The following is a 23849-nucleotide window of genomic DNA, read 5'->3' on the forward strand; positions in this document are numbered from 1 at the left end:
TCCTCACAGGGTGAGAGTAAAGGGATCAATTACCCGCAAAATCTGCACGGCAATGATAGGCAGACGGGGGTTCATATTTGTTCACATGCTCCATTCCAAAATGACGTCTATATAGAGCAAAGAGCCTTAAACAATCCATCCGTTTCGTTTTCCTAAAACTGAATAAACACTACACATTGGAAAATGTACTGTTAGCTCAGTCTTGTTCTAACTAAAATATATTTCACACACAAAAAATATAACTTTACACTTAGTTACAATTTATTGAAATGTAGTGGACATCACTACATACAAGCCTCACTATGTATATGTAACCCTTTTTAAATGAATAAAATGTAATTTTGTCCAATCTATATACTAGACAGAGGGCAGTATTATGCGTGTCTTAAGTACCAGGTCTTATGACTTAACTTAAGACCTGGAGGCGTGGTCAATGCTGTTTGGCCACTCAGAATAGCCAAATGGCATTGATCACGCCTCCAGGTCTTAAGTTAAGTAATAAGACCTGGTACTTAAGACACGCATAATACTGCCCAGAGTGTGTTAATACCAGCAAGACGCCCTGAGGGTGAGAAACGACCTGTCTGTCGGTTTGATGAGGTCAGATCAACATATGGAATGTCAGAACAGGAAGGACGGGTGGGGTAGGATCAACATATGGAATGTCAGAACAGGTCAGCTCCATAATATGGAGATGATATATTATATGGAGATATAAGGGTATGAGGTCAGATGTAGAGTTGCTGGCCGGCTCCATATTCAGATCTAGGTGCTGATCCAGTCTTCTCCATGTATGGTTCTCCAGGGTTAGATGAGGTCAGTGTCATGATGTCACAAGGCATGGGGTGTGTGACGGACGGATGGACTGACTGATGGGAAATGCACATTTTCATAGTAAATACGACCTGCGGTCGCAACTGCTCCCACCTAGACACAGGATCTGACACGATTCAATGTATCCTCTGAGCAAGCATATATATACGATATACTCTATAAACAAAACGATTAACAAAGAAAAAACAAAACTAACAAACTGAAAAACTCTAGGCAAGCACAATAGCAACAAGACGGATCATTTGTTCAGTCAAATATCATTGTCATTTTCATAGGTCAGCGTTAGAATACAGTTGATTCAAAGAAATATTTAGTGTAGTTCATTGTTTATATGTTCATTGTTTATGAGTAAATATTTATGAGTAAACTATCATTATTATTATTATCATCCTCATCTGTGTCATTCCAGGCTGGATGTATCACTCTGCAGAGCTGTACGCTGGCCGCAACACCTGGGACTCCTACCCAGCTGGAGGACCTAACAGAGGACCATGGACGTCCGTGACCACTCGCCCCTGGGGCCACACAAACAGGCTAGTAAAACGCATAATAACAGCACCTCCGCGTGTGTTCTCACTGTCTATTTGGATATATGTATTGAATATTGATGACATAAAGCCCCCTTTCTGCTTTATCATATTTGCTTTGTAAAATGACATTCTCATCTCTGATTTCTCATCTTGACACACTCTATGTGTTACCGAGGTAGTTTAGTTGCACTGTTAGAGTTGTGTTGAACGGTACAACATTCCAATACAAATCTCCATACTATGAATGCAAAGAAAGATAAACTGATAAGTTGCGTCATGTGTTGTGCTTAGGAGAGATATGTGCTTTTGACGATATTCTCTTAATAATACTATGATTTGATTTCCCTTGTATTATAGATGTCAAGTAGAAATCAGTGAATCACATGATCACCCAATCCAGAGCCACATCTTTAGTAGGTGAGTAAAACCACAGAAAACAAGCAAACAAAACATATGGCATTATGTTTTAAACTAGATGGTCAGGCCGCCACGCGGACTTCACATCCAGATATTGTAGTACCGTTGATAAGCGCATAAGAGCATTGTCATGTTCATGAATTTCTTATTTCCGTGCGTGCATGCGTGCGTGCGTGCGTGCGTGCGTGCGTGCGTGCGTGCGTGCGTGCGTGCGTGCGCGCGTGCGCCGTATTTCCATTCTCAAATTCCATACTGGCATTACTCTACCAACCAAATTAAAAACTAGCGGATCACTGGATAAGTTGTGTAATATGTTGTGCTTTTAGGGGGGAGAGAATCACCAATTATGCACAGGGAAAGGGTACAGAAAAGGGACAGAGACTGCCACCACGTCTCTGGGACTGCAGGGACCAGCCTTATGAGGGCCAGACTTGGCAGCACCACTCCTCACACTCATTCCAGAACCGGGCTGGCAGCCACAGTGGGTATCTATCAGGACCAAGAGAACCCTACAAAAAATGGGACGGCTATGTGAGCAATTCTACGGTAAGACTGAGTAGTCTGCACTACAATCCCATTCATGTCCATGGGATGCCATTCTCATCCTGGCGATTCGAGGTCTACAACTACTTTAACCATTTTGACACAAACTTCCCGTCTGTGGTTCTGATTTAGTACGGGGGTACTCAACAACACCACCACAACCACAGCGAGCTGCTGCACCCACCGGAGAGATGGGCCCCCTCAGACTACCGCAGGGCTCTCCCAGACAAAATAACACACCACAGGCCGGGACCGTGGAAACGCTTGGCCCCCCACCAGCAACGAGACCAACACCAGCAGCACAGCCCACATCGGCCCATTTATCGCCAAGAATGTCCTGCCAAGAGGAGCAGGACCTCTGGGCCTGAACAGGTAACATTGGCTAGTGTACAATACAACTTGGTTTAGTCATTATTTTGGTAGTGGCTCGTGAACCAGGGGTCATCCGTACACGGACAAATGTGTCCGTGGCAAAGACTTTGGTCTTGTCCGTGGAAAATGTTTTGCCAGGTTCTCCAGGTTTTATTACTTATTGGTACTTATTTACCACAACACTATGGCATAGCAGGAGTCCATCTAGTACTAGTGGCTGTCAAATGTTTTATTTGCAAGGACCCCCTTAACTCTGAGAGTTACAGACCTGTTGTGGTCATGCAGTATGCATGTATGGTCATTCAGGGCTAACTCTTTATGTGTTTCTGGTAATATATATTGCCCACTCATGTTGTATGTCCGTGGCAGAAATGGAATTTTGACAAAAATGTCCCCCACAAACCAGCATGGTGATATGACCCCTGTCCTGAACTGTTAACAGTATCATACACACGATGCATTGCACTTATGAGAGGCATAGACTTGTCGCACACCTTGCATGGTAGCTACATGAGCTGATCAGAACAACTTGTGATTACATGACTATAGCATCACGTATAAACCATCATAAATGTCAAGCAATAACAAGAAGAATAAAGGACCTATTATATTAAGAGGCACCTCTGCTAGCATAAGACAGGTGGTAATAATGAAGGAGGCAATGAACATACCACAGTAATGGAAGGTTATATGACCCACAAGCTGAATAATGTCAGAGCAGACCAAACAAATAACACAGGGCATTGCATATAATCAACAGTATCAGTATCAGACAAGTAGTAGTTTGACCCAGCATATCTTCTACTCAAGAGAAGTCAAAATAAAAAAGGACCAATGTGTCCAAAGCATAAATCCCAAAGTACCTACTGGGTATATAAACTCCACCATGGTGAGGTTTGACCTAGCCTGGGTTCCAGCCCGAAATCGCTGCGTTCTGTGAATTTGTTTTGATATAACAAATTCACGGAATGCAGGGATTCAGGGTGGAACCCAGGCTAGGTTTGACCTGTTCTGTCTAAATATTTGAGAGAAAACACATTATGGGATGCTTGTGTAAAATATACTGTCGCTGCCTCGCTGGGCTTCTAATGTCCATGATTGCATGTCATAGAATCATAGATCACAGATTGTTGTTTTAAGTTGTCTTGTAGTTTTTCCAGTGTAGGCTAGGCCACATGGACATTTGAGCATATAGATCCCCTTATTGGTATGGCATGTTATACCTCCCCCTGTATGCGGGTGATTGAAAATGTGATGCGAGAGTGCGGACTAGCCAACACGGACTCAGGACTCCTGAATCGTTGCCTTGAATCCACACCCTCCTGTTAAGCATTGGCATATTTTTCATGTCAATATAACACTATGTTGAGTGAATAATAAAGGAGGAAACATTTCATCTGAATCTGAATAATAACTAGATCAATTGGATGAAAGCAAAACGTTTAAGTACATTCTTACAATGGAATTTGAGAACAGCGAAGATAATGTATAAAACCTGTCTGATGAAACACATGTGTCAGATGTAAGAAAATACAGGTATGTTGATGGACCAATCCCATGTAGAATATTATGGAATAATGTGTTCGTTTTTCAGTTTTATTCTTTCTTTATTACGTTTCATCTGTGCAGCACTGCATGTTCACTTAATGTAAAGTGCATTGTACAAAATGTATTATTTTGGTTTGATTTGAATTGGTTTGATACAATAGCGCCATCTGATGGTAAAGACCAACACAGTCTAATGTGATTTTACTACTTTCCCCAGTCAACTCATTCCAGATCAAAGCATTCGGCTTTATCTGGCCATGTGCAATCACCATCTCATTACGACTCCAAACAAGATGACTGGAGACCACTAAATGATCATCCAGATACTTTCCATCACTCTGACAGCAGGCCGTCACCAACACAGCGACAGGTTACCATACAACATATAACTTGATAGCTGTATCACTGATAGAAACCACACTGATAGTGACAGTGAACCCCTGACAAGATTGCTCATTTATTGATTTGATTTTTTTTTTTCAACTTAAAAATGTATTCATTTTTCATGAACAAGAATAGACAAAGACATACAGAAAGCAATAAGACAAACAATTGGACATTACAGTATGTGTTGCCAAACATCAACTCAGGAAATAAAAATAGTAGACAAATGCTATAATTGCTGGAGTTCACACACAGACAGGATGATAATAAAATGGAAACAATATATGAGCGCGCACACACAAACACACACACACACACACACACACACACACACACACACACACACACACACACACACACACACACACACACACACAGACATTATTGATATGATTTTATTCATTTATTGAAAATTAATTCAAAACGCTACAGACACATGGAAGCCAGCAGGCTTGTTTCCATTGTGGTCCTTTTGGGGAAAGGGGACAGGGAGCAACAATACAAAACACAGACAAAAACAAAATACCTTTGCTCTGCAATATAACTAAACAAAAACCAAAATCGCAAAACAAATTTTGTGTGTTTTTTTTCTTTTCAGTACACAGGTTAAAATGAGGTCATGTTATCCGCCCAACGTCATTTTCACGTATTGATCTCGACGATTGCAGGAAGGTTTCTATAGCAGCAAACCGTCAGGCCACGACCGTTCGTCTTCCCCCTCCTCCCGACCTCATCATCATCATCATCACCGCCCATCGAGCCCGCAGAGCGGCGGCGGCGGCAGCAGGCCGCCGCACCACGCTAGCAGAGGGAAAGTGGACAGGAGAACCTCCTCACCAGCAGACCACACAACCCGTGTGCCTTACAGCCACCAGAACCATCACCACCCACGGCACACCGCCTCCCACCACCACCACCACCACAGAGTACTACAGCACAGCCCTCTGCTGCAGCAGGGCCAGGGCACTGACACCACCCGGGGCTACGACTACATGCTGCAGCAGGGCCAGGGCACTGACACCACCCGGGACTACGACTACATGCTGCAGCAGGGCCAGGGCACTGACACCACCCGGGACTACGACTACATGCTGCAGCAGGGCCAGGGCACTGACACCACCCGGGGCTACGACTACATGCAAAGCACAGTAAGGAGGAGCAGGCAGACGCACTACTTAGTCTTAGGTTCTCAACCTGGGGGTTTACGACCCCTCAGTGGTCGCCAAATTATTTTGGGGGGGTCCCTAGATTATTGACAAAGAGAGGGGGAAAAAACACAGTACACACAGTACATGCATAAACTTTCCATAATGATTACATCTGGTTTCATATTTATTGTCTCCACCAGGCCGAAGGCATGGGGAGAGAGTATGTTTTGCACTCCGTCCGTGTGTGTGTGTGTTAGGGCATTCACTTCTAGTCATTTTTACTAGTTGACTAGTTGCCTAGTTTACTAGTCGACTAGTCGACTAGTTGTTAAACCACCTTTTATGTTTAAAAAAAAAAAAAAACGTGTTTTTTTTTTGGAAATAATATTTGTACATTTAAAAACTGTGTACATTGGTGACTATAACTATAATCTACCTGATATTGAGGCCTAAAAAATCACACTTTCTTATCAACTAGTCGACTAGTACCAGCAAGGTCGACTAGTGGATTTACTAGTCGACTAGTAAACTAGTCGACTAGTTGCTTAATGCCCTAGTGTGTGTGCGTCCGTCCGTCCTTCCTTCCGTCCGTCTGTTACCAGCTAATCTCCGGCACCGTTGGCCCGATCCATGCCAAACTTTGCACACAGTCACACACTCTCTGGATGCCAACGACGAACCTCTGCCCCAAATATTCCTCAACGGCCTGTTATAGCGCCACCATGAGGCCGATTTAGGCAAAACACATTTCTGTAGATTACTCGTACACATTTTATCCATACATCACACAATTCGGTATACACTATCTCCATAGTCATGTGATCAACACGGATCTGCACCATTTCCCATCTTCCTTCCTGATTGGCTAAGATTCGCTTCCAAAGCTCACATGATTGGTCCGTTTCGAACAAAATGCCACAAATCACAAACACAGTGTGCAATTTCCGTGAAATTATACACGCACATTTCCACTAGGCTGAGGACGACATGACACAATTTATTTTCCAAACCAGCCTCATGGTGGCGCTATAACAGGGCAATTCCTGTTTTTACCTATAACTGCATCGATCTGTGTACAACTTTGTATGCGCACTCCCTAGAGGCCATGGAAAAACATTTTCCCTGCATCCCTCCACATCTGCCGGTTATAGCGCCACCATGAGGCCGATTTCTGCAAAACACATTGTTTATATTAGTCACAGATTTCATCCAAATCTCATGCAAATTGGTATACATGATCTCTGTAGTCATGTGATCAAGACGAGTCTGTTTGATTTCTCAGATTCTACACTGATTGGCTAAGATTGCCTTCCAAAGTCTTCAGGAGTGGCCCGTTTTGTACAAAATGCTGCACATGTCCTGCTCATCCAGAATTCTATCCTCAGAGATGCTATGAGTGATCTGGCTCTGCATTTCCTCAACAAAATGAAGAAAATTGTTGCAAAAAACAAACAAACATGTTTATATCACTCCTAAACCTTTTGCCAAACATCACACACACTCCTATCCTCCTGGTGGAGACCTGTGCCCAGAAGGGCACTTTTTCTAGTTTATGATGTTATTATGGTCATTGTAGCGGGCAATTTGTTGGGGGTGGGGAGGAGGGGGGGGGGGGGGGCTCGCGAGACATGGCCAAAACATTTCCAGGGGTCCCCAGCCAAAAACGTTGAGAACCCCTATCTTAGCTCATTAGTGCGGGACCCATTTGTGGGTCGCGGACTTTTTTTGTTTCCTACATTTTGTTTTTGATTATTATAATTTCAAAACTTTAAAAAAATATATTTTCTTTCATGGATTGAATACAAATTCAAAGATTTTTATTTTTATTTCTTTTTTCGTGTTTAGTAAATTGTAAATGCTTGTAAATCTGCTATTTTCACTAGTTTGTTTCTCTTTTGGGTCACGGGCTAAAACGTTTGGGAACCACTGCTGAAAGCTTGAATTAGTATTTGTGTATAATAATATTGTAAGATTCATAATATATAATAATAATACAAAAGCAAGAACTGTCACTGTGCTACCGTAAAGTGGTAATGGGATTGCGGTGAAAAACATTACTTAATTGTCGCAAAAAAGTGAAATGCTTAAACATGATCTAGTAGACTTTGATCTTGGTATTGCTTTGTGTGGTTGAAGGATGACTTTTAATCATTATAATTGTCCACACTCTGCAGGATAATCAGCGCATGTCTGTTAGGGGCAAGTCAAGGAATCCAGCCTCTTCTGAGACTGATGCTCCAGTTCATCCCTATAGTGACCCCCATTACAGCCCCAGAGAAGGCGGGTCTTCTGCCAACAGCCCCCGTCCCCCATCCAGTCCCTCTACGACCATGGCCAATGGAAGAAAAGAACCATCAGGCAGTCCTACCCATATGTCTGTGTCTATCCTTCCATCTAGCTCTCGTCTGGCATATTCCCCTAGTCCAGAGTCCTGGGCCATAATATCAGGGGTCAAACTGATCAAAGCCTCCGAGCCCCTTGGTGTGGAGTGGCCCCTTCACCACAGGCTAAGGGTCAACAAACCTGAGAGGGATTTTGAAGAACACAAAAAACCTGAGAGCAAACACAAGGCCAAACAGGGTAGAAGACATAAAAGGGACAAAATGCACAAGATGGACAGAGTGGGTGACGAAAGAAAAGGTGGGAAAAGAAAGGAAGAGAAAGTGAGGGATGGCATGAAGAAAACCCTGCGGAGACGGGGAGGAGAAGAAAGGTGCAAGCGGGACAGAAGAAAGAAAAAGGAGAGAAGGAAGGAAGAAAAAGCACGTTTGAGTGCTAAAACCAGAGAAAAGACAGAAAGGAGAATGGCGACTTCCCCATCTCCATGTTCTCCTGCAGGAGAACACGGAATGGAGCACAGTGAGATTCATTCTCCACATCTGACTCCAAAGAAGCAAATCTACTCCCCACAGACAGCACCCAAACACATACATACTAGGCCTGCTGACAGAGCAGGGAAAGCATTTCAATGGCATCGTCTAGAGACAGATACCCCTGAGACTGTCCTGTCCTCCAGAGAAGCCCCTCGTCCCGGCTGCTCTTCACCAGACCTGTACAATCATAAAATATTAGAAAGGGGCTCCAGATCACCCTCTTATAAAGGGCCACGTCTGCCAGTGCATTCTCCACACACTAACACAAACATCAAACACCCTCCGCCATCAGAAGGTAGACCTCAAGCAAAGCCCAAACATGCACACCCTTCATTTTTGTGTAAGGACTCTGTGAGTCTTCGCTCGGCGGAGCCTATGCGGGATGAAGCCGATCTACAAAGAGGAGCCCTCATGGCCCCGGATCTGCAGCCTGCGGTCGTGATGGCGAATATAATGGATCTGGGAGACAATATGGCAGCCAGTCCCCCGGTGCTCAGCTGGCAAGGCTCTCCGGTATCATCTCTGGGTGAAGACGATGAAGAGGATGAGCTAGATAAGGGGGTGATGAGAAGGCCTGTCCTCCAGCCCAGTCCCACCCATGGATTCTCCCCTTCTCATGGAGACGATGAGACGAAAGAGGAGGAGGCCAAAGAAAGCAAAGCGTCAGATGGGCAGATATTATCCATTCCACCCCCGGCACCTCATGAAGGCCATAATGACACAGTGACAGTCTGCGGTCTGCCGTTCAGCCCTAAACAAGCTGATGAGGAAGACAAGGATGAGGAAGACGAAGAGGACGACGGCACGGATGCGTCTGGCTTGGATCTCCTGCGTCGACTTCACCATCAGCAGACGGGACTGGATGACGTCTTTGAGAGCCTGGCTACGTTTCTGGGCGGCCAGAAATTCACCTGCCGTGGTGGTCCATTTGGGCGGCCCCCTGCTGGAGGCGTGGGTGTGGTGAAATATTCCTCGTCTCTGGCACTGGCGCCAGAGATCCACAGCCAGGAGAATCGGGGTTCCTCACAGGAGCACGAAACGCATCACACAAAGTCCTACACACCCACCGACCAGTCACCCACTCGGACCTCCTCGGACACACTTTCGAGACCCCACACTCCCTCAGATCACGGCCAGCAGCAACCCGGAGTAGAATATTTGAAGCAGAAACACAAAGAGCTTGAGGCTGATAAGAATGAGAAAAGAGAGGCCAGAGATGTGGATATCTTGGAGGACTCTGTTCGGGAAACAGAGTCAGAATCTCTGTTGGACGACACACCACGCGCTGAACTACTTCTCACCGCCACACACACGGTGAGCACCAAGCCAGAAACTGGAACGAGTGAAGCAAGGGTGCATGACAGCACAGATGAAAAGAGGAAACAAACAGAAAATGGGAAAAGGAAAGCAGAGGTCAAGAGCTGGAGAGAGGACCGCTGTGTCATCTCTTATCAAAAGAACAGAACCGATGAAATAAAACCGCTGGCTGAAAAGAGTGAACAAAAAACGACACTTAAGTCGTCATCATCATTGTCGTCGTCGTCCTCTGGTTGCTCATCCATACAACTCAATGAGGGTGTGAAGGATCGGACTGCTCAGGAGAATCATAGCATGCAGCAGGACATCCAGAGACACAATGCGCAAGAGGACGAGGTCATGGAGACTACGATGATATCACCAGCTACAAACAATGACACCTTGACCTCAAGATCAACTCTGAACACTGCAACCAGTACAACCAGCTCAAGCAAGGCTCCCGGTTCCGTCCTAGCTGTTGACCCCCTCAGGCTGAAGGCCCTGTCCATGGGGTTGAAGGAGCTCAAGATCCATCTGATTAAATTGGACAGAGACACGTGTATCGCCGCCGGTGTACAGGAAAGAATAATCCCTCTTTCCAAGATCAACATCGACCACACGGCTAGTGAACTGATCAGAGCTTGCAAGTGAGTAGTGGTGACCAAGACCACCATAGTTTCTCTTCAGACTAATCACAACAGAATTTGACTTTATCCACCCTGATAAATCTTTCTTTCTCCCACTGTCTTCTCTCTCATCTAGGGGGGAAAAGGTGAAGGGAAAGTTCAAGGAATCTTATGCCCCTGCCTTCTCTGTTAAGCCTAGCTTCAACACTGAGACACCCATCCCTCGAGAAAAGCTCAACCCACCCACCCCAAGCATTTATGTGAGTCCACACAGACACGCTCAAGTCATTAATGTTCTGTTGTATAGGAGCACCCATTTTCAACCTGTAATGGGTCTTCTCTATGTTCATTATAAGATGGCATCACCAACCGCTTTATTAAATATCAATACTGCAATATAGAAACACCAAAAGTATTGGTATTCAAAAGTATTAGTATTCAATCTTTTTTTAAATGGCAGATCTACAACCTCTGCAAGATTTCCAAATGGCTGAAACCACCATTAACCACTTCAACCCTATACATGGGTTGAAGTGGTTAATGGTGGTAATTCATGTTTTGTAGTAATAATGAAAATCTACAAAGTAACAAGTAACAAATGTTTTCAAATAATGTAATAATAAAAGTACTGAAAACTGGATAGACTCCAGTAAAGTAAAAATACCTCAGTTGTACTTAAGTGCAGACAGTACTTAGTAAATGTACTTAGTTACTTTACACCACTGGTTACAAGTGATTACATTTCATTTGACCGACGTTTCGACTGTACAGTAAGTTATGCATCTAGAGAGCCAGACTGTGTGGCGTCTTCTTATTTCTGTATTTTTCCAGCACCTCATAAATCAACCTGACGTGCGTTTGTTCCCGTCTACTACTGCAGGGGTTCTCAACCTTTTCTGGGCCACGACCCTCAAAAAGAATCACATTTGAACCCTTCACCCTGACAAGCACTTGGAGTAGGAGTTGAGGCACTCATTTGCATGTAGATTAGTTTGACTCGGTGCCGCACATAAATATTGTGAAAATAGCTGATTTTGTATTGTAGATTGTCTATTTTCACAATTTGTGTCTCTTTCTTAGTAGTAAGACAATTCGGCTAATGTTTGACCAGTTCTATAGTATATTTTGTATTAAAAAGGCATTTAATTTGTACTTAAATTGTCACTTTACTGTCACCCCCCCATCCCACCCCCGATCATGTGGGGTTCTGACCCATAGGTTGAGAACCACTGTACTACAGTGACTACTGTATACTGTATAATCCTAGTCAACACATTCTGTTCTGTTTCTCAAGCTGGAAAGCAAGAGAGATGCCTTCTCCCCAGTCCTGCTGCAGTTCTGCACAGACCCCAAGAACGCTGTCACTGTCATCAGAGGACTTGCTGGCTCGCTTCGTCTTAGTAAGTTTAAATAGTAAATACCTTACAATACAGTATTAACTAAACACATTTTTCACAGAGTTCATGGATGTCACTCCCATCGTCCTGGCCCTTAACTTTGTTCAGTAATAAGTGAAAAATTGTTTTCCAGACGGTATGTGTGTACAGTACCAACTCATACCATACCAGTTGTCCAATTTCCTTCATATTCACTCATCAAAATCACTCATTTGAACCGTAAAGCTGTCTCCACTTAATAATACCAACATGTTTGCCATTTTTGCCCCATTTTTGCGCCACTGGGGTTTCCTGGTTATCCAACTAAACAAAGTTTAGTAATTTCGGTTATAGGTCACATATTATACTCCCTTTCAACAAGTGAATATAGGTCTCTAAGGTCCCCAAAACATTCCTTTGAAGTTGTTTGCTTAAAATGCTGCCAGATTATGCTTTCTAGCATGCCAAAACTGGGGCATCCGGTTGGCGCAGGGGCAAAATTCCTTTGATTCTTCCACGGTGCCTCCGGCTTGGCCGGGCACTCCAGTGACCACAACTGGCCAGCAGGGAAGGACGATATTTGTTGCTGCATTAGTGACTCCTACAGTTTGGTTCTAGTGTGTCTTTGAGAAGCCTGATTCATACAGTACTTAGTCACACGACGGTGTCGCATGCCACAAATAGCTGACCTACAAGTTCGAAACACATTGTGGCGCATACATTTACTGTAGGCATATCCAGGATAAAGCCAGGAGACAAAGAGGCAGTAAGACATGTTATTATTTATCACTTATCATCATCACAGTAGTAAACTACAGTATGTATTTATAACAACGGTAGATCATTAAAGATAAACACGATGAATCAAACATCATCTTGATTTTTTTTGTTTTGCATTGTTAAATTGTGAAAAATTACTTATTTTGACCATGTTGGGCTGGGATGCCAAGGGGGGTCCCCTTAGCTTAATGTGGAACATTGTTTTCTCAATCAACAGTAAACAAACCAACGTGATATAGTATTACTGTATACTGTATACAATTCAAGGACTTTTAGAACTTTTTAATATTATAATAAGCCAATACTATGTCAGAACTAACGTAGTTGTCAAACATTGGCCAAATGGTATTACCTAAGAAAGAGGCAAAAAATGTGAAAAGCATCTGAATATTTATCTGTGGAACCGAGTCAAACAAAATGTTATGCCTCAACTCCTACATTTTACTGTTCAAATATGATTATTTTGGGGGGTCACAGCCTGAAAGGTTGGGGAACCCTTGTCCTATTTGGTCAATATTATTTTTTATTTCCTTTACTAACACCATCATCTGTCATTTTAAAACGCTCACCTGTCAGACCTAGGCCTGTTCTCTACTAAGTCTCTGGTGGAGGCCAACGCGGAGCATGCAGTGGAAGTGAGGACCCAGGTGCAGCAGCCTGCTGATGAAAACTGGGACCATGGTGGCAAGACACAGACGTGGCCATGCGAGAGCAGTCGTTCTCACACTACCATCGCCAAATATGCCCAGTATCAGGCCTCCAGCTTCCAGGAGAGCCTGGAGGTATGCATTTCACTTCCTAACACACTAGCATCGCTATTTTGGGATTGATTTGGGCTGATTTAAAGGCTCACAAGCCACTGTTGATATTATTTAGTGTAGCCCATGGGAATGGCAGCTCAGTGGCCTTGTGGTTAGAATGTCCACGGCTGAGACTCGAAGGTCGGGGTTCGATCTCTGAAAGGCACTCAGCACCAAGGGTTGGATTGGGTACCTGAAGTACCTGCGACATACTAGCGTCATGTCCAGGGAGTGTACTTATACATCAAGCTGCCTCAGAAACAGGAGACACTATGGCTCGGCAAGGCATACTATGTCTATGGGAATACATTCAACTAATTATAAGGCCAATGGGCTATACTAAAGGTAAGAGTACAATATATAATACAGTAGTATGTTAACCCATTAAGACCTGAGGCCGATTCTACAGATGCTGTCTAAACCAGTAGTTCCTAAACCTGTTCATGCCAAGTTGATATTTGGCCACGGACCCCCACCTGAAAAGGTTATGTGCCAGGGGCCCCCATAAGAGAAGATTTGTGTTCATTTATTTTATTCAAAATTAAATTAAAAAACACTAGATTGTTTTGGCCCAAATGTTTGTTGATTTGGTGCGGTTAAGATTTGGGGGAAGGATTCACACAGGAGTGTCCAGTGCCTTAAATAGCATTTTCTTTACCAATGCTGTCTGACGGCTGAATAACCGATGGCAAGTGTTAACAGAACACACATGATTATTCTTTATGGCCTGATTTCTACTACTGTTGTGCCTTGGCTGCCACTCTCAGCTAAGCTCACATCAATATGTTTATAGGAGGAGAAAGAGAGTGAGAATGAAGAGGAGGGAGAACAAGTCACATCCTCAGAACCACCAGACAGTCCTACCACAACCACCAGTAAAACCAATCCAAAAGTAGCAAACGGTAAAGGCAGCAACCCCTCAACCCCCAGTAAAGGAAACCCAACTCCTCTCTCGGACCATTCCGACCATCCCCCCAGCTCACCCAGGTTAGTTCCTTTCCTGTAGTTGTTATTAGAGCTGGGCCATACTATTGCATAATAGAAAGATAATGAATGATTATTAAAAGAAAAAAATCATTCAAAAACGTGCTATAAGTGTTCTGAAGTCTGTTCTGAATATCGGTTTCAATATATTTTCAGTTAATTGCCCGCTGCCCAGCCCTAGTTGTTATGTTCACAGTTACAATATCAGTGACTGGATCTGATGTCTGTAATAATATTAACTCAAAACTCTATTCTCTTTTCTCAAGCCTGGAACAGAAACTAGGGAGTAAGATCATAAAATTTGGGACAAACATCGACCTCTCTGATGCTAAAAGGTGAGATCATAGTGAAGCGTGTGTGTGCTCTAGTTCAGTGAAAGATGTCTGTGAGTGCAACTGGAAACGGTGTGCTATTGGGGTGCGTTGGGATATAGCACACTGAGCGCACTGTGCAATACAAACTAGTGCGCTGCACTCCAGGTGCACATATCCGAACGCACCCACAATGCAATCACAATCTTGGGAAGCATACCCTGCTTTATCATCAACTTTAAAATGAATGGGACCATAATTTACAGATGTGAAAGAAGACATGAAACTAGTGATTGAAAACAAAAGTTTCGGTTCACTGTTTTTCTGCAGCTGCAGGAGAGCAATTAGCACCACCTGCTGGGTCATTAATGGGAACTGCAGCTTTTGCATTCTATTCCATGCATTTGACTTAATTCTGAACAGCGAAACCGTTGCTCTTGGTGTGCGTGCGTGTGTGTGTGTGCGTGTGTTCATCAGGTGGAAGCCCCAGCTACAGGAGCTGTTGAAGCTGCCAGCCTTCATGCGTGTGGCGTCCAGCAACAACATGCTCAGTCACGTTGGCCAGACCATCCTGGGTATGAACACCGTCCAGCTCTACATGAAGGTCCCGGGAAGCCGCACGCCAGGTCAGCTTCTGTCCAGCGTCACACTGTAAGATCTGGAGAATGCATTTAACCCACTGAGACCTGAGGCCCAGTCAAAAAATAAAATAAAAGGGCTTCTAAATCCTAAAAAAAAAAGTTTTCTGAAAGACCTATGTTTCTATGGACCCACAGAATTATCTGTATTTGGCTGCGGACCCCCATCTGTGAAAGAGTATATAGTCAATGATTTGCACCCATGATTTAAAAAAAATAGCAGACAAGCTCGTAGCGTGACTTATGAGCTTGTAGATCTGCTATCTTTCAACAGCTAAAGATTAAAGTAATGGTTAAAAGCTACTCTGTTTATCCTTTCAGCCTGTTTCTTTGTTTATTATAAAAAAAACTTCAATTTATTAAACAGAACGTTTAAAAAAAAACAAAAGTGGTTAAAAGCTCAGGTCTAAATGGGTTAACTCTGGAACCTCTTTACAGATCCATTTTACACTCTCCGAGTTGAATTAACACTCAGGATTTCACAGTACAATTTACAATTTTATCCAGAGCGACGTAGGATCATGAGTAAACCAAGAACCTATCACCAGTCTGACAGTAGAATACCCGTACATTGAAATTATAAACACTATAGGATGCCAGATCAATAATGACCTGGCATCTGTCTACGTAACATGCTGCAGTATCTAAATTAAAATTTTAGCCATTGCCATTACAGAAGCCTGCAAGCCTGCAAGCCTGCTACAGCTAGTGCTGCAGCTACAGGCTAAGGTGGAGTCTGAATAGGTGAGTCTTCTGTCTACGGCGGAAGATTGGGAGTGAGTCTGCAGATGAGTCTGCAATGGGGACTTCATTCCATAGTTTGGGAGCCAGAATGGAGAAGAGCCTAAGATGCGACATTCGAAATCCATGCCGGGTTGTGCTTATAACCACGCCCCCGGGCAGGCATAGGTTTACTGAGGTAAGGTTAGGTTTCCGTATAGGTTTACTGAGGTAAGGTAAGGTAAGGTTTAGGTATAGTTTTACTGAGGCTAGGGTTAGGTTTAGTTTTACTGAGGCTAGGGTTAGGTTTAGGGGATCCGACACACCAAAGGTCTGACATGCGGAAACAACGGTGGAACATGCGGTTAGGGTTTGAGGTAGGTTGTCGGTCTAATGACAGTCGGACCAATAGGATGTCGGAACTAAAGGCTGTACCCAGGTTTAGGCTGTCCATCACAGCAACTGGCCAATCACAGCGCGTCCTTGCACAACCCGGATAGGTTTTGGAATGGCGCCTCTGGGACGTGTGCAGCGGTGTCCCGTGTCATACCATTATATGTATACATATATAATTCTTTTTTGCAGACAATGTGCAGACAATGTTTTCTATATTTAAACTGGGTGCATTTCCATTTCAGGTCATCAAGAGAATAACAATTTCTGCTCGGTCAACATTAACATTGGCCCAGGTGACTGTGAATGGTTTGCAGTCCATGAGCACTACTGGGGAGCCATCAACACCTTCTGTGAGAAGTGAGTGAGCAGTCGATCAGTGTTCATAAGTGCAACACTGCTTTCACTCCAGACTTCATAAATGATCTGCATGCCATTAATTGTTCCATCAATTGTTTTCCCTCAGGCACGGAGTGGACTACCTAATCGGGTCCTGGTGGCCAGTTCTGGAGGACCTGTACAGTTCCAATATTCCCGTGTACCGTTTCATCCAGAGACCAGGGGACCTGGTGTGGATTAATGCTGGGACAGTGCACTGGGTCCAGGCAGTGGGCTGGTGCAATAACATAGCTTGGAACGTCGGGCCACTCAACTGTAAGTTACTAAATATGCCAAGCAGTACTGAACAAAAGAAGGAAAGGGAGATTAAGCTTTCTACGCAGGCTTTGGCCTTTTTCCTCACAAATTACAAACAAAACTAGAATCGTTGCCCTAGCCTTAATGTTGCTTATTATGTTGTCTATGGGAGGCCTTACTACTGTGTGTCATCTTTGTCCTGGCAGCCTACCAGTATCAGCTAGCTATGGAGCGCTTTGAGTGGAACGTACTCAAGAAGGTCAAGTCAATCGTTCCCATGATCCACGTCTCCTGGAATGTGGCCCGCACCATCAAGATCACCGACCAAGATACCTTCAAATTGATCAAGTAAGCGGTGTGTGTGCAGTGTGTGTGAGTCTGTGTGTGGGTGTGTGTATGTATGTGTATTGTACAACCTTCTTTCCCATCCCTCTTCCCTCAGGCACTGTCTTCTGCAGTCCCTCAAACATACCCAGATTCTAAGAGACCAGTTGGTGGCTGCAGGGAAGAAGATCTCCCACCAGAGCAGAGTGAAGGATGAGCCAGCCTACTACTGCAATGAATGTGATGTAAGTCCCACAGAATGCTGTTTTCACTACAACAAATCTACTGTACATACATACAATGTAAGGATGTCATAGTACACACACACACACACACGCACGCACGCACGCACGCACGCACGCACGCACGCACGCGCGCGCGCGCGCACGCTCACACACACACACACACACCCTGGCATGGATTCATTGCAGATTAATTATCAACCGTATGAAAACTGTGTTTGTGCAGTTAGAGGTGTTTGACCTGCTGTTCGTGACCAGTGAAAACAGCAGCAAAAAGACCTACGTGGTGCACTGTGAGGACTGCGCCCATCGCAAGAACCCTACCCTGGCAGGAGTGGTGGTGCTGGAACAGTATCGTATGGAGGAGCTGATGAGGACCTATGACAGTTTCACCTTGGTCAGTCTCACACCCTGCTCTTGCACTCTCCTAGTAGAGTGGCACAGTACTGCAGTGCCTTTTCAAGAAAGGTTCCCATGATAGTTGTTCTGTACCTGTAACATCTAGACACACACATGACCAACATTACACTCAAAAATGAAATAGCTGTAAAGACTACAAAGGCCAAGTGAAAAAGATCACTCCTAATTTTGCTAGTGTGAGGCTGCATTAACACACACACACACACACACACACACACACACACACACACACACACACACACACACACACACACACACACACACACACACACACACACACACACACATGAACATGCATATTTTAAGTACCCGGTTTCTGTTTGTCTCTTTCCCTCAGGCTCCAACGCCAGTTTTAAAGTGAAGTCTCCATATTGGATTGAAGAAAGCGTCAGCCATAACCAAAACTCCTTCTCAACAGCAGCACAAACGATGTCTCGAAGGCAATCTATTACTGCAACTGCTTTCAGAACAGCCAATCATGTTTACTCAACATTGTTTACATCACACAATAAGGTATGGACACTCAGCTGATTCAATTTGTTGCGCACCGTCTTCCCCATACAAGCCGCTGATTGGACTTGTCTTGAAATAGAATGACTAGACTGGTACTACTCATGAAAAGCATGTTAGACATGTGCAAAAAAACCAACAAAAAAAATAACCTAATGTGAGCATTCCAAGCACTGGAAATCAGGTCATATGTTCAACGGGCACTGCTGTGATTCAAAAGCATCAAGTAGCCAGTTTTGTGTATTAATTCAGGTACTTTTATGCAAATCCAGTCCAACTTTTTTTATACCAATCTAGTTGTTCTATGTGTCCATGAATTTGCTGTGATTGTATGGTACCAGCAGGGGAATTGCTGCAAAGTAGCTGACTGTCACGATGGCATCATACTGGTTCCTATTTTGTTTCGTATTCAGGTACGCCCTTGTCTGTATAACCTACTCTTTGAGGTGCTACTCCAATCTTATTTATTCTGACTTAGATATTTCAAAAGTTTTACCAGCCTAGAAGTACACCACATTGGCCTTGTGAACTGTATTTAGAAAAGAGGTAATTAGCTGATTGAACACACACTCACAAATGTTTTATGTAAGTATTAAAAAAATAGCGATTCAAGATTTTTTTCACTTTCTCTAAGATACGGGTTTACTAGAGGACTAATATGGTTTCATTCTTAGTTGGAAATCTTGTAGAAATGTGGTGCTTTTTTTTTTCTTTTAAAAAAACAAACATAATCCGAAATTGTCTTGGTACAATGATCTCAAAAGTATGACCCATTATATATTTTTTGTTGTCTTGCGATTGGGAATAATTATTTTCCCAATGTCATACCTCTTTTGGATCCATGTCCTTCTCTCTGGATTACAGAGAACGTAAATATGTGTAAATTGTGACTTCATATACTGAATACACTGGCGTGCACAAGGGTGCCGAGGCGGATAATCACCCCTACCCTCTTTGTCTTGCGTGTCCAAGTGAGCAGAAATGACATGTGGGACATGCAATCATCTAGAGCAAAACCCGCAAGGGGGAAATCTAATCATCAGACTTCATGCTTAATTATTGTAGCCTTAAGGGACAAATAATAGTTGATGTCACCGTCACGCATTCCAGAGCTTTGGCCTGTGATTTATTTATTTATATGTCATTTTTTTTTACCTTTGTTTTAGCTTTGAATTGAAAAATATGTTTTCTAATTTTTTTCATTCTATAATTACATGACACTACTAATACATTTTACCGTACAGTATTCCATTTAAGGAAAGTGTTAGAATATGTTTTTCACTACAAACCTTTTGAAGCTTAAACATGCATTCAAATTGATTACATATGTCATAATATTGGTCTGCAGTCTAATAATTTGGTTTCATGGGTGGGGCTAGTTTGGGTCTGATGTTTGGAAATAAGCGTTATTTTCAGATCCATACAAATTAAACATTAAACATAGGTTTTCAATAAGCCTTTCCCTTATGATGTGCCCTTTTCAGATGCTTTGCCCTAGCTCTTGCTAAAGGACCATACCGTTGCCATTGCATGCCACATCTTCACATCCTAAACCATGCATGACACAGCATAGTATAGCATTATTTATAGATTTTGCGTTTGTCGTTTTGTTCCTTTTCTCCAGGGACTATTTTTAACGATACTCTTCAAATCAGTCCACCTTTAACCACTTGAACCATATACCAATCTCTTCACCGAAAATAGCCAATATACAAGCTCACAATGCGTCAGATCAGTATAATGTTCTATTTGTAACGAATGTTTGTCTATTATGACATGCCCAGAATAGGGTGGCTAGGGTTCAAGTGGTTAAAATGCATTGAAAAGTAAATAAATCAATAAAAGCGCAATAAAGTTCACTGTGTTGAATCACTTCTCAAATAGCTTCCGTCTCGAGCAAGTTTTAGTTCTCTGCAAATGGATTTCATGATGCACTGAAATTAATGGTATCCAATGGCTTCTTCGAAAATCATTCAAACTATGGTAAAATGGTCAGCATTAATGTCAAGTACACAGTACACTGTGAGTTGTACTCAATGGCAGACCACCGGTATGGTCCTTTAGGTCTGTGCACACCACAATTTGTTTTCAGGTTTACTAGAAGAGTTTCTTAACTGAAAATCTAGTTTGTATTATGTGAAATGTGTTTTACATAAGTCCAGCAAAGTTATCTTTGGTGTGGTTGCTGTAATACATGAGATATCTTTTTTCACATTTAATTATTACAGTGGGAATATCTTCCCACATTTATACCTCTTTTTGTTGCTGTTTGCTTTCTTTTTGACTACAGAGTAAAGTAAGAATTGTAAATTGTGACTATTCATACTGTATATGGTTGTTTTCTTAAATATATTTATTGCATATTGATAGAACTTTCACCTGATAAGGGTCTGAAAGATATTTTAAAATTTGACAATTGTCACAATGTTTGGATAGGGGGCGTGCAATCAGGGGGAGGTTTAATTTTCATGGTGCTAGACCCCTCCTTGCGTCACCATCCCCTCATTAAACTGCATATAGAATGATGTATGAAGATAAGTCAATGACTAACTCAAACCAACAGGTTGGTGCTTAGAACCATGTCACTTCTGTTTACTGGTCAAATAAATGGAATGATGTCTTTGTACTGTATCAAACAGATAACGCAGAACCTTTTTCTTTTGTTTTGTACATTGTATGAAACTCGTGAGGCATTAGTGGTTTTATGATGAACTTTAACAGTAGTTGTAACTCTTGACACTTTTGAAAAGAGACTTTTATGGATGTGATTTTTAACGGTGTCGAGGTTACATTTGTTTTGTGTCTTGTCCTCCTATGTATTATTTGAACTAGGACTGGGCAATATGGACAAAATCAAATATCGCAATATTGTTTTTCCAAATTCCTCTATCGATATTGTTATGATAATGTATTGTAATCATTTTCTTTTTTAACAGTAAAGAAAAGTTAAACAAGTGGTCTACAAGCTCAAACCAATAAACATGTCATGATGCGAGCTTGTAGATCTTGCTATTTTTAATATTTTTTTATATAAAATGGGGTTTAAGTGATTCAAACGAGGAAAAGACTTCACTTATGTCATATCATGATATTGTGATATCCCAAATATCAGACAATATCTAGTCTAATATCACGATATTGGTATAATACCGATATATTGCCCAGCCTTAATTTGAACAATGTAATATTTCTCTTCTCCCTCTTGACTGCTTTTTTTTTTAATTTATGCTGCACTCACTTAAAAAAAAAGAGAAAAGGAAAAAAAAACCTCATAGAACAGAACATGAGCCAGACCTCTCTTAAATTACTATGTGATTTTTCTGTGACATATTGTATTGTTGTTAAGGAAGATAAAATGTTTTGATAAATTCTTTAAGAATGAGTATTGGTCGTTGACTGCTTGAATGAATGCTTGTTCCTGTCTTACTCGCCGGCAGGAAAAACCTGGACAAGCTATCCTGGGCATGACTATGCAACAGAAGCATTGTTAAGCCTATGTGAAGTGAATGTTTAAATTCCATTACACATATGTCATTCCACTTTGTCTAGAGATCAAATAGTCTGCTCATTTTGGGTCCATCACAGTGATATACAGCTTCTTGACAATAATGTAAAAATATATATAAAACCACAATTCTCGTGACTAAATTGACATACCTGAATGATAAACATACAGTAGTAATAATATTTAGGATGATTCTTGTAATGTAGTATTGTAGGATTTGGACTTGTATGTGAAATTCTCGATTTTGCAAAAGCAGCAACCTGCAACCTTTTTGAAAGTAACCTTGATCTTGTCCGTCTAATTATACAAAACAAAATTGATTGATTGAAATATTTATTAACAGTTTGCAGAATTACAGTACATTTCAAGCACAAACTCAATACAAAGACTGTTAACTGTGAGTGGACAACCCAATTAAGGGTCCACCTTGTTCAATTCATCAAAACATTTAGAGACTTACAAATAGACACCATAGGGACAGACAGACAGACAGACAGACGGACACAGGGACACACATAGCCCTTTAAAGGTGTGCACTGTTTAAAAATGGTATTTGGTTGGTCAATCAGCGGCCCAAACAAGCTATGCCTGGGACACATACATACAGTACATAGTAGTACATTCATAGTTTCTTTGAATTAATAGATAAATGTATATGTTTGACCACAGAACAACTAAGCTGTTTTGGTGTGTGGCAACCGAGGTGGCAACCAAGTCTTTAGAGATGATAACTGGCCCTCCCTCTCTTTGCTATCTTTGGGACAAGGGGTTAAAGGACATGAGAAAAAAAAGAATGGAGGAAGTGGGGACACCTCATCTTAGACCGTGGATACAACAACGGATATCCTGGTTCCAAGGACAGGAAGAACGCTCTTCCTCTACCAACCTCCTGGAACCCAACATACACTCAGACATTATAAACAATAATCTCCATGGCATTGGGAGTGAAATAACAGCTAAACTTATTAAATATCCCCACGAAGCATATATACATACCACCATTCTTTCAAAGCCTCTAAAACTTCCCTCCCTCCCAGTCTATTCTTGTACACGGGGAAACAAGTGGCATGAGACATTTTATCACACGTATACGTTTATTTATTTTTTTCAAAAGATTCTCTCCAGAGAATATATCTGCCCAAAAAAGAAATAAACAAGTTTACCCAGAAAGGAGGGGGAAAAAAACAAAGTAAAAGAAAAATGAGAACAGATATCAAAATACTAATTTCACCCTTTGAACTGGGCCCCTCTGGCCTCTTATCAGTCCCCTGATGGCGTCTCTCTCCCGCCACATTACTCGCTGCTCCCCCATCCTCATTTCCTAGGTTTGCAAATGCAGCGTTCTGTTTTTCATCAAAAGGCCAAGGGCCAATCCAGTGTTATCCTGGCCCCTAGAATAAATCTAAAACAACCCTAGCTTGCATGACCTAGCCCCGGCCTTCAACTATTTCATTCCACAGTTCTGTGTTTTGTCTAGGTATGCTGGAGTCGTAAGGCATTGTTATTCTATGTTGGCACAAGTCTTCCTGTAATCATCATTTCTATAATCATCTTCTTTTTTCCTTTCCTTTTTTCTTTTTTTATGAAAAATAAATATTTTATCTTTACTTTTTTTCCTCATCTCTATTATCTTGGAAAG

General features: G+C 42.3%; 1 protein-coding gene across 8 annotated transcripts in view; it reads left to right on the plus strand.

The window, feature by feature from the left end:
- Positions 1-22084, plus strand: part of kdm6bb (lysine (K)-specific demethylase 6B, b) — a 30342-nt gene extending 8258 nt beyond the window's left edge. For 4 of the 8 annotated variants that reach the window (XM_079508197.1, XM_079508196.1, XM_079508195.1 and 1 more), the window contains 19 exons: positions 1244-1367; positions 1722-1781; positions 2108-2327; positions 2457-2696; positions 4462-4614; positions 5297-5776; positions 7951-10592; positions 10708-10831; positions 11866-11971; positions 13304-13509; positions 14321-14514; positions 14778-14846; positions 15300-15448; positions 16819-16933; positions 17040-17227; positions 17416-17557; positions 17652-17778; positions 18002-18172; positions 18533-22084. In XM_079508197.1, the coding sequence (XP_079364323.1) occupies positions 1249-1367; positions 1722-1781; positions 2108-2327; positions 2457-2696; positions 4462-4614; positions 5297-5776; positions 7951-10592; positions 10708-10831; positions 11866-11971; positions 13304-13509; positions 14321-14514; positions 14778-14846; positions 15300-15448; positions 16819-16933; positions 17040-17227; positions 17416-17557; positions 17652-17778; positions 18002-18172; positions 18533-18556 (5529 nt within the window). In that variant the 5' untranslated portion in view covers positions 1244-1248 and the 3' untranslated portion in view covers positions 18557-22084. Of the gene's footprint in view, positions 1-1243; positions 1368-1721; positions 1782-2107; positions 2328-2456; positions 2697-4461; positions 4615-5296; positions 5777-7950; positions 10593-10707; positions 10832-11865; positions 11972-13303; positions 13510-14320; positions 14515-14777; positions 14847-15299; positions 15449-16136; positions 16205-16818; positions 16934-17039; positions 17228-17415; positions 17558-17651; positions 17779-18001; positions 18173-18532 lie in introns of those variants that run through there. The other 4 variants (XR_013790656.1, XM_079508198.1, XM_079508199.1 and 1 more) reach the window with 4 other exon arrangements.
- The last annotated feature ends 1765 nt before the right edge of the window (positions 22085-23849 follow it).

This window comes from Electrona antarctica (genome assembly GCF_951216825.1).
Source record: "Electrona antarctica genome assembly, chromosome: 8".
Lineage (NCBI taxonomy): Eukaryota > Metazoa > Chordata > Actinopteri > Myctophiformes > Myctophidae > Electrona > Electrona antarctica.